Raw genomic sequence first — 9,878 nt, forward strand, 5'->3', positions numbered from 1 at the left:
GGTCTGTGGCCTTGATGGATGGGACTGCTGTGAGCAAGGTCTGAACACAGGATCTGGCCGAGTGGGCACCCATGGGTCTCAGCCCAGGGACCCAGGAAGGGGTACACAAGGCAGAGAGACCTGAAAGCACGTGTCCCTGAGCCTCACATAGGATGGCATCTCTGCCCCCAGCCAGAAAGCTGCCAGGGACTGCGACAGGCTGCTAGGGGTCCAGGCCCTTCCTCTCACCCCACAAGCGTGGAAGCAGGGGGAGCCCCAGCCAGGGGCCCCCATGGCTCCCTCCGCAGGTCTGGGCACAGGGGGATGTTGCTCCCCCCTCCCCCCACCAGGAAAAGGCAAAGAGGAAGTACCTAAGGGGGAGGGTAGTGTCCTCACTCCAGATCGGACTGGGGGGCTGGGGGGACATCAGTGTCCCCCTCCCATAACCCCCCAGAAGGGGGATCTAGGGTGTGGGGTGTGGGCTGGACTTCCATGGCACTATTTTCAAGCAAACACAAATTGAGCAGTTTCTTACAGAGAAAATCAAAACAGTGCAAAGCAGCCAGGTCCATGGAGGAGGGACTCAACCAGGAGGCTGCCCGTGGCCAGGCCAGCCAGCATGTGGGCTCAGGAAGGGGACCAAGATGGGACTGGGACAGGACTGGGGGACAGACAGGCACCCAGAGACCTGCATGGGGCCTCAGTCTTGGGCAGACACGGAGAAAGGGACGATTCAGGCAAAGACTCTGGCCCAGGTAGGGACAGGTACAGCACCCCGATACACACACACCCCTGAGACGGGGGGGGGGGGGGGGGGGCGGCGGTCCCAGCACTGTGTGACGAGCACCAGGGACCCCCATTGCGGGGGTGGAGGCGCCAACCCCTGGCGGGGAGGGGGGCGGGACAGGAGGCGGGGGGGGGGGGGGGTTGGCGGTCCTGCTTGGGCGCCGCCCCTCCCCCGCCCGGCCTCCGCTCGGCTCTCGCGTCGAAAATGCAAATCTGCAATTAGCCAGAGCGTTTAAACAAACCAGAGGAAACAAAACAGACGAGACGCCGGCAAAATCCAAGCCTCCGCTGTTTTCAGAACAAGTGCGAGTGAGGGGCGCGAATCGGGGTGGGCTTCAGTCGAGCCCCGCGGTCCCATCCCCACCCTCGGGACCTGGGTCAGAGTTCAGCCCCGGAGACGGGCCGGTCCCCCAACCGTGAGGGCCGCCCTGGCCTGGTTACCCCGGGCGGCCGGGTGGCAGCGCCGCTCCTGCGGACGACCCCTGCGGGAAACCCCCGCCTGCACCTCGCGCCCCCGGGGACGGGGCGGAGCCTGTGGGCAGCGGACGAGCCTCCCCGGGGACCCAGGGCGCGCGGTAGGCAGAAGCCTGACCTCCAGTCACCATGACGGCGGCGGCAGCCACGTGGGCCCAGGAACCAGTCCCCAAGGAGCCTAACAGGGCGCGCGTCAAAGGCGCAGAGCCCTCGGCCCCTGGCCTCAGGGCCAGGGCCCCACTCTGCTGCCGGCCAATCACCCCCTGTGGCCCCAGAGGCGGCCAGTAGGACTCCCCGTATCCCCATCCCAGGACCAGACTCACTGGGCAAAGGCCGGCTGGCTGCACAGCCACCTAGGAGCAGGGGTGGGGCAAGGCGGGGCTCTAGGGACACACTGACGTCTGGCCTGAGCCTTGTCTAGTCTGAGCCTTGCGTCAGCACTGGGAGAGGCTCCCACAGGACCCCTCCCAGGTAGAGGATGTCACCTTCTCCTCCCCACCAGCCCTGGCTCCTGGGGCTGGGTTCCTCCCTGTACCAGCATAGACTGTGGCCAGAATGCCCACCCCCAGCCCTCCCTCTGCAGTCTGCTGGGTTCTGGGTCCCAGACCTGAAAAGTCACCCCTGGTGACTGAATGAGAAGTGGCAGTAAGAAGGTCAAAGGCCTGAGACCCAAGGCCAAGGGGAGTATGCCCAGAGAAACCCCAGGACTTTCCTGCCACCAGTCTTGGGGGGCTCGGTCCCACCTCCCCCATCCTGTGGCCTCCCTCCCCAAGCCGGAGCCAGCCATGGCCTCCCACTGCTTCCATCTCAGTGCATCCAGGCCACCTCTCAGCCCTCTTCTGAGGCCTGCAGTCACCATCACCACAATCTCTATCCAGCCCTTGCCATCAGGGTCTCCTGAGCTCACTTGGCAAAGCCCAAGGCTGTGTGCTGTAGCCCCTCCGTCCCTCCCTCCCTTCATGACAACAGCAGCCCCTACTGTGTGGGTGCTGACCCAGACTGGGATCCCCACCCTCCCATCCCAGTCACTGCCTCACCTTGTGAAGAGAAAAACTCGAAAACGTGTTTCAGTAAGTTATTGTCATTCAAGAATAACTGCCTGGGCCCAGCAGCACAGCCAGCTCCTCAGCCTCCTCCTGCCTCCCAGGTCCTCAGGGCAGATGGTGGGATTCAGTAGGTCCTCATGCCCCATACACCCCTCCACCACCATGCTGCAGGAGGCACCTCTCTCATCCAAGCCGACCCTCCTGAGTCTCAGCTACCACTGTGTTCCACCTGGACTCGGCCTGAGCCCCTCCCTGGTTTCCCTACCCCAGGCTGACCCATGTCCCTCCTCTGCACAGCACTCCTCTGGATCAGAACGGCTCAGGGACTCCACTGACTTCCCCATGCTTGTGGGGCAGCCTCCATGGGTCTGCTGACCTGCCCCATCTGCTCAGCCCGAGCATTTCCTGCATGCCGTGTGCTGGGGACCCGGGGACAAATCTCCACCCTCCAGGGTCCAGGACCCCTGTGGGGCCACCAGCAGCTGGTACACAGTGGCCTCAGCCAGCCCCTGATGAGCAGATGAAAGGGGCTGGCACTTGGGCAAGTGTGGACACCCTCCAGAGGTGACCTCTCTGGAGGACAGCCCGGGGTCAGACTGAGAGGGCCAGGAAGAGGGTGAGACACCTGGAGGGACCAGATTTGGGCATCCGGAGCTCAAACGAGGCCTCCTGCCCCCATCAGGGCAGGAAGAGCAGCCCAGGCGGCTGCCCGACCACAAAAGGGGCCCCTGTGTGAGGAGTGGGCACCCTACACCCCCACCCAAGCTGAGAGAGGCTGGGAGCAGGCCTGTGGGCACTTGGCTCAGGGGCAGGAATGAGCCACGGGTTCTGATGTCTGCCTCCCTGCCTGCCCCAGTCCACCTCCCCTTTTCCAGGCTCACCTCCCAGAGCTGGCTGGACACTGCTGGCCCGGGCAGCCTGAGGCTCATGGCGGCTGCGGCTGGCCCGGGACCAGCCCCCGCCCAGAGCCCCCTTCCCGGGCCACGCAGGAGGCGGGGAGTGCAGTGTTGGGGAGGACGGGTGAGGGCCTGAGTGAGCGGGGAGCAAGCAAGGCCTGTAATCTCCCCGTCAGTCTGTCAGCGCCTCGGCGGTCACCCCGACCCCGCCTCCTCCGTCACAGACGAACCCCACAATTAGCCCGGGGCACTGTGCCAAGCCAGCATGCCAGCCACCACTCACACACGTGACCACACATGGGCAGGCACACACAGCTGCAATGCTGAAGGGGGTCCTGTCACAGGGGTCCTACCCCGACACTCAGAGCGTTCCCAGGACAAAGAGCCCGGACCTCAGCCAGCCCCAGCGCTGGTCAGCCCAGGATGTCCCGGAGGGCTGGAGCCCGGGAAAGGTGGGGGCAGGACCATCTGCGCAGAGACAGCAGCGCAGGGCTGCTCCAGGCTGCTGTGCAGGTCTCCGTCCAGGCCTGGAGAGGCTCAGGGTGCCTGAGGCGCTGGGCCAGGTCTGGAGTCCAGGCTGAGGGTGGGGCAGTGGGCAGGGCCCCACAGGAGCAAGCACCACGGGTTTCAGGATGGCAGAGGGACCGGGAGTTTCCAGGGAGGAGACACCCAGCTCAGGCTAAGGCGGGGCAGTGAGTGGGAAGGGGCAGGCGTGGGGCAGCAAGTTGGCCGGGACTGCCTGGGGGGAGGCGGGCACCTGGGCGCCTGGCCGCCCTGTGATGATGGATCCAGGACATAGCCCAAGCTCCCTGGGGCCAGGCCCAGCCCTCCCCACTCAGGGCTCACTCAGTTCAGCCAGGCGCTGCCACACACAGGGGTCAGGCAGGGACTACCTGCAGGAGGCATTGCTGGATCTGGGGACAGACCTGCCTGGGTTTCTGCTTCTTGCTACTCCTGGCTTCCCATCCTCCATCCTGACATCTTTCCCCAGGTCCTGAGATTGCTGATGGGGGCCCCCAAATCAGGCCTGAAGCAAAGATGGGCGGGGAGGCCAAGCCCCTCAAGTCCCCTGGACAGTCTAGAGGAGCCACTCCAAGGCTGACAGGGAGCAGGTGGGCCACGCTGGGGCCTCTCCCTCCCTCCACCTGTCTTCATCCCTTCCAACTCACCCAGCTGGCCTTCTAACGCTTCCCCCCATCCCCGCCTCTGGGTAGGGGACGGGCAGCAGCCACCTTCCTTGGGGAGGGCACCAGCCTCAATGCAGCAGTGTCCTGGGTCCTGGAGCTTCTCAAGAGCTCTGAAAACATCCTGGGGTGGAGGTGGGGACCCAGAGCCCTCACCTCTTTGTGGTCTGAGAGCTACCTCCCGTGGCCGGACCCACACCACCCTGGCCACTCCAATCCCGACACTCGTGCCGTAGGCTCCCTTGGACCTCAAGACAGACCCATGCTCCTCGGCCTATCAGGACTTTGCCCAGACCTCTTCAGCATCCCTCCCCCAGCCCTCAAGGACCCAGGTGGGCAGGAGGCCAATCACCCTCTTCCCACTATCTCCCACACTGCACATCTGGTGGTGGCCGGGGACCCCTGGAGCTGCCTCAGCCTTCTGCAGGAAGCTGGGGGCAGGGCAGGGCACCTGGAGGGGAGCAAAGCCCCAGTCGACTCAGGGCCTGTGCCCTACACAGGTGGCCTGCCGGCTCAGGGGCCCGAGACAACAGCAAAAGGCCAGCAGCTGGAACTATCCCCGCCCTACCCGGGGATAGGAACAGACAGCCCTACCGGGATGCTGTGTTGACACAGGTGGCCTCCTGAAAGGCTGACATCAAACCTTTTTCCTCTTTCTTGCTCTTCCTGAGGAGGGGGCCCAGCTGGGCAGCATCAGGCACAGAGATCTGAGCTCCACACCATGCCTCTCCTCCCAGAGCCCCCCACTGGAACTGCTGGCCAACAGAGCCAGAGGAGCTGGGGACGCTACCCCAGGGGTCGAGTCTCCACGTCCAGGGCCAGGCTGATGGCAGAGCTGGGGCCAGAACCCAGGCTGCACCCAAAGGCCTCACTCTCCCTCCCCATGGTCGCCAGTCCAGGACTCACCTGGCACCAGCGCAGGGACTGCCAGGTTTCAGAAACCATGAGATCTCAGGGGCTGGGGATGAGGATGTGAGCAGGTTCCCCTGTCCCGAGCCCAGGAGAGCACGTCCTCTGCCCAGTGCATGGGGGCCACAGGCACTCAGGTGGGCCAGTCTCTGTGTGGGAAGGGGGCGCTGAGCTGCAGAGGGTGGACGAGAGAGTGGGAGTCTGGGTCCAGTCGTTCTCGCAGGTTCGGGAATACCACAGAACAGGGTAAGAAGACCCACTTGGGTGGGCACTGGGGGCAGAACAGCAGAGGCCCAGCCCTGTCTTTCAAATGCTCTGCCAGAGGGGAGGGAAGGGCTGAACAGCTGTGCCCTGGCCTGGCTGGGGGCTGCAGGACAGGGAGGCTTCTTGCCTGGTCAGCAGGGGGACGGAGTCCTCAAAGCCCCAGGGGTAGAGAAGAAGGAGCAGTCAGAGGATGTGAAACCACGGAAGGGAAAACCATGCAGGGACCACATGCAGCCTAGACAGAAAAGGGAAGTGCAGTGCCGCTCTGGCCCCCCAGCCCCCAGCGCCCCCTACCAATTACAGGCCACTGACCTGCCCTTCCCAGCTTGTAATTTGAGACCAAAGACAATTAGAGGCCCCACCCACCCCACCCTGAGCTCCACCCCAAACACAAACAGCCATTAGCCTGGGGGAAGGACTCTGCTCAGCCCCCAGCCCATCGAGGGACTGGCCCCCAGGGAACCAGCATCACCTCTCAGAGGGAGGTAGAGGCTGGGGGGACCGCTGCAGACCCTCCTGGCCAGGCTTGGATTCGGGTTCTGGCAGGTGGATCAGCTCACTCCCGCCCCTCACTGGCCCCAGCTTTACCCACACCCGTGTTGAGGGCAGGCTCTGGGCACCAGCGGTGCTTCAACAGGGAAGAAAGACCTATTCCCCCCAATCCCCAGGAAGCCCAGGCAGGCAAAAAGGACTGAGGCGTGATGTGAGTAAGGACTTCTTGCTCACAGGGCAGCCCTTGGGGCAGAGAGCCTGGCATCTCGGCGTGGATGTGTCCAGACCCGAGAAGGGGCCACAGCCTGTTCTCACCAGTGCAGCCCCTGCCCACACCCACCATCCTTAGGTGCACCAGCTCTGGTTCCCAGGATGTGAGTACACAGTAGAGAACCGTTCCCAGGATGGCCCAGGTCCTGGGACGGCTCTAGTGCCTGCATCCACGTTGTCCTAGGGGAGAGGGGCACATGCCATATGGATCCCTCCCCAGGCTGCCAGCCCACCCCAGTGCCTTCCCATCCAATCTCTTCTGCTCCACTGGCCTGGGCTGGGGCCAGGCCCCTGGGTTTACCGCACTAGGCCCCAGCTGCCAGCTCTGCCTCCCAGCGTGGTCCCTGCAGGGGCTACTGGGTGTGTAACTGCACACATGCATACACGGACCCTGGGAGCCCACATGGCAGAGGCAGCATCCCAGATGACTCCTTGCAGGGACCCACCTCTGGCCTCGGGGCCCTCACCTGCGGGATTGCTCATCTGTGGGATGGGCTGACAGGTGCCACATCCAAGTGGGGTGGGTATCTGGGGGCGAGGGCTGGGCTCTCTGAGGGGAGCTGTGCAGAGGGGAGCTGTGTGTCAGTCTGCTGCTGGTTAGTGGGTCAGTCAAGAGGCAGGAGGGTGGCCTAAGGTTCAGCCCCAGGGAGACCCCAGTGCCCCACCCACTTGAAGCAGCCTAAGTCACGCCCCTGCCTGCTCCCATTACCCCAGGGAAGCACCGTGAGTAACCTGCCCAAGGTGTGTCCATGAACCAGCTCTGGAGAAATGCCTCAGGGGCCTTGGGGCCACAGGGTCTAAGCCTCCGGTGGGGAAGGGGGTTTCCTGGCTGGGCCCCTGCCCCGGGCAGGAGAACAGGGTCCAGGATTCCTTCTGCCCCACTGCCTCCCGGAGAAGGGCCTGGGCCCACCCCAGGCTCGCTTGGCTGGGCCTGCTGGGGCCGACCTTGGGCGTTCTCCAACCCAAGAGTGACGCATCCCTCCCACCCCGCCCCCGACCGGTCTGAGCAGCCGCGGGAGGTAGTGGAGCTGCCCAGACTTGCCTGTCCCTCCCTCTGGGGCTCTCAACCCACGGCCCCGGAAGTGGATCTCTCTCCCACGGCTGTAGCCTCCCCTCTTGGGTGGCTGGACCCGGCTGGATAATCCAAAATAATTCCTTCTTGGCAGGCGGCCGGCGGGGGAGGGGGAGACTTGCATTCCAAACCCTTGTTTTTCTCTGTAACTTCCCTCCCCTCCTGGGACAAGGAGCCTTAGGCCAGACCTCAAGCCTCCCCCTACCCCTCAGATGGAGATGGGCTCCCCACCCATAGGTACGGTGCGAGGAGGTGAGAGGCTGCGATCTGACAACACCACCTGCTTATCCTCAATCTTCTCAGAATTCCTAAAAGCTGACACACCACAAAACACAACCAGTGGGCCCAACAGGGCCCATGCTGCCTCTGCGCTCCTCGGGGCCCTCACCTCAGAGCAGAGGCAGGACGTCCCCCACCCAAGCTGTCCACCTCTCCGACTCTTGGGTGCACCTCCCCTCTGTGTGGGGTAAGGGCTGGGCATGGGGTCAGGCTGAGAGGCCCCATCCCCCAGGGGCCATGCTCTCCCGTCTCCACAGGGCCTGGCCCTAGGGATGTGGGGGGCATAGGGGCTGAACTTAGACATGAAAGGGGGAGCTCCTCAGGGAAGGCACAGGCCCAGAGAGCCCTCTGAGCCCCAGAACCTTCTACTAGCTTTGGGGCTGCGTTTCACCCTCAGTGCTGCCCCCACCTCAGGCCCAGAGCAGATAGACACCTTCCGTCCTTTTGCAAGTTGCTGGGAAGAGGAGCCCAATGACGTGGCAGGAAGCTGCGAGGCTCTTGAGCTCAGGGACCCCCCCTCAAATCTGCCAAATAACCCTAGCACAGGTTGGGAAGGTCCCATCTAGCTAGGAGGGCTTCCTGCAGGAGGAGGCACACAGAGGTGCAGGACCAGAATGTGAGGGGCAAGGCCCAGGCAGTGAGTACTGAGACTCCCTGGGTCCCAGAGCGTCCACCCTAACACACCACCAGCAAACATTGGTAACTGTGAGAGTAGGCTCTGTGGTGAAGCAGGCTCAGGGCCACCAGGACTTCCCAGGAACTGGCGCTGGTGCCGGGCTGCCCGTAGTCCCAACTCGGAACCCTGCACCCTCCCTCCAGCATGGCCAGGTGCAGACCAGGGGCTCACAGCAGAGTCCTGGCTTATGCCCGCCTCACAAGGCCCCAAGGGGTGTGGGGGCTGCCAAGGCCTGACCGCAGGGCCCAGCCCCCTGGGGAAAGCCCAGGCTTAGCCACCCCGGAACCAAGGTTGGGTGGGTGCGGGCCTCAAGCTCTTACACAACAGGGACGATCTTCGCCCCGCGCACGGATCTCGGTGGCTGGAGGGGTGTGAGGCATGAGCGGGGAGGGAGGGTCGGGAACCAGGAGGGATCTGAGCGGCTCCAGAGGGACGCCCGCGGCGGGAGAGGGCGCGGCGCCCGGCTAGGGACCTTCGGCCTGCCCAGAGCCGCTGACCGGGGCGCCGCAGTCCTCCTCCGCCACCTAGAAGAGCGCGGAGCGGGAGCCGCCCGGCCCCAGCCGGACGGACACACGTACGGCGGCTGAGGCCCGAGTCGCCCTCCGCGGGGCGGCAGCTGCCCGAGTCGCTGCGTCCCGAGCGCCCCAGGCCAGGACTGAGTGGCGCTGACGGCGAAGCCCCCCACCGGCGCGGCCGCCTCGCGGGCCTCGTACCCCGTCTCCGTACCTGCACGTCCGCCGCCGAGGCTCGATGGCGCCCGGGCCGCGATCGGCGCTGCGCTGCGGCCCGCGCGGCTGCCATGGAGACGGGCCTTTGTGTGGCCGAGGAGGGGCCGGAGCGCGCGGGAGCAGCGGCCCCGCCCCCGGCGGGGGAGAAGGGGAGGGGGAGGGGAGAGGCGGAGGGGGAGAGCGGCCGTGGGGCGGGAGGGAGGGATGGGGGACCCACGGGGCTGGGCCCTCCCCACGCGTCCCCCGCATCCTCGGAGCCCAGCAGCCACAGTGGGCGCGCCACGTCGCCGGTTAGGGTCTCCCCGGTTCGGGTCCAGGTTCGCCCCTGGGGAGCCCAAGTCTGGGCCCTACAGGAGCGCGCCGAGCAGACCCAGGTCCTCCCCACCCCGCGCCCTCGGGGTTCTCTCCGGGGACAGGGGACCCATCGGTACCCCCACACTCAGACTGGAGAACAGGCCGGCCGCACCCATGCCATTTTGTGGGTTGGGGTCTCCTGGGCCTTGTCCCACAACCTCCTAGGGGAAGAGGGCTCCTGCCCTAGCCCCTGTGCAACACATCCTTGGCCTCTAGCTGCCTTTCTCCCCACAACCCCGGATGGCCTCTGGCGACCTGTACCCAGGGCCCATCAACCTGTCTTTCAGTGCCTGGAGTGGGGTGGTGAGACCCACCCTCTCCGTTGGGGTTCCAGCTTTGAACTAGAGCTTATCCCACTTCTGGCCACTCCAGCCCCTATCTGCCAGGTCCTGAAGTCCCTGAGCCCAAGACCTGAGCAGAGGTGGGGAACCCCATGGGGCCAGCTCTCCTGTGTGCTCCTGCTGCCTCT

General features: G+C 65.0%; 1 protein-coding gene across 8 annotated transcripts in view; it reads right to left on the reverse strand.

The window, feature by feature from the left end:
* Positions 1–9,153, reverse strand: part of PLXNB2 (plexin B2) — a 29,979-nt gene extending 20,826 nt beyond the window's left edge. For 2 of the 8 annotated variants that reach the window (XM_032492588.1, XM_032492587.1), the window contains exon 1: positions 9,054–9,153. In XM_032492588.1, the coding sequence (XP_032348479.1) occupies positions 9,054–9,128 (75 nt within the window). In that variant the 5' untranslated portion in view covers positions 9,129–9,153. The remainder of the gene's footprint in view (positions 1–9,053) is intronic. The other 6 variants (XM_032492590.1, XM_032492586.1, XM_032492591.1 and 3 more) reach the window with 4 other exon arrangements.
* Between the last annotated feature and the right edge of the window lie 725 nt (positions 9,154–9,878).

The sequence above is a fragment of the Camelus ferus genome, chromosome 12, assembly GCF_009834535.1.
Source record: "Camelus ferus isolate YT-003-E chromosome 12, BCGSAC_Cfer_1.0, whole genome shotgun sequence".
In the NCBI taxonomy this organism is placed as follows: domain Eukaryota; kingdom Metazoa; phylum Chordata; class Mammalia; order Artiodactyla; family Camelidae; genus Camelus; species Camelus ferus.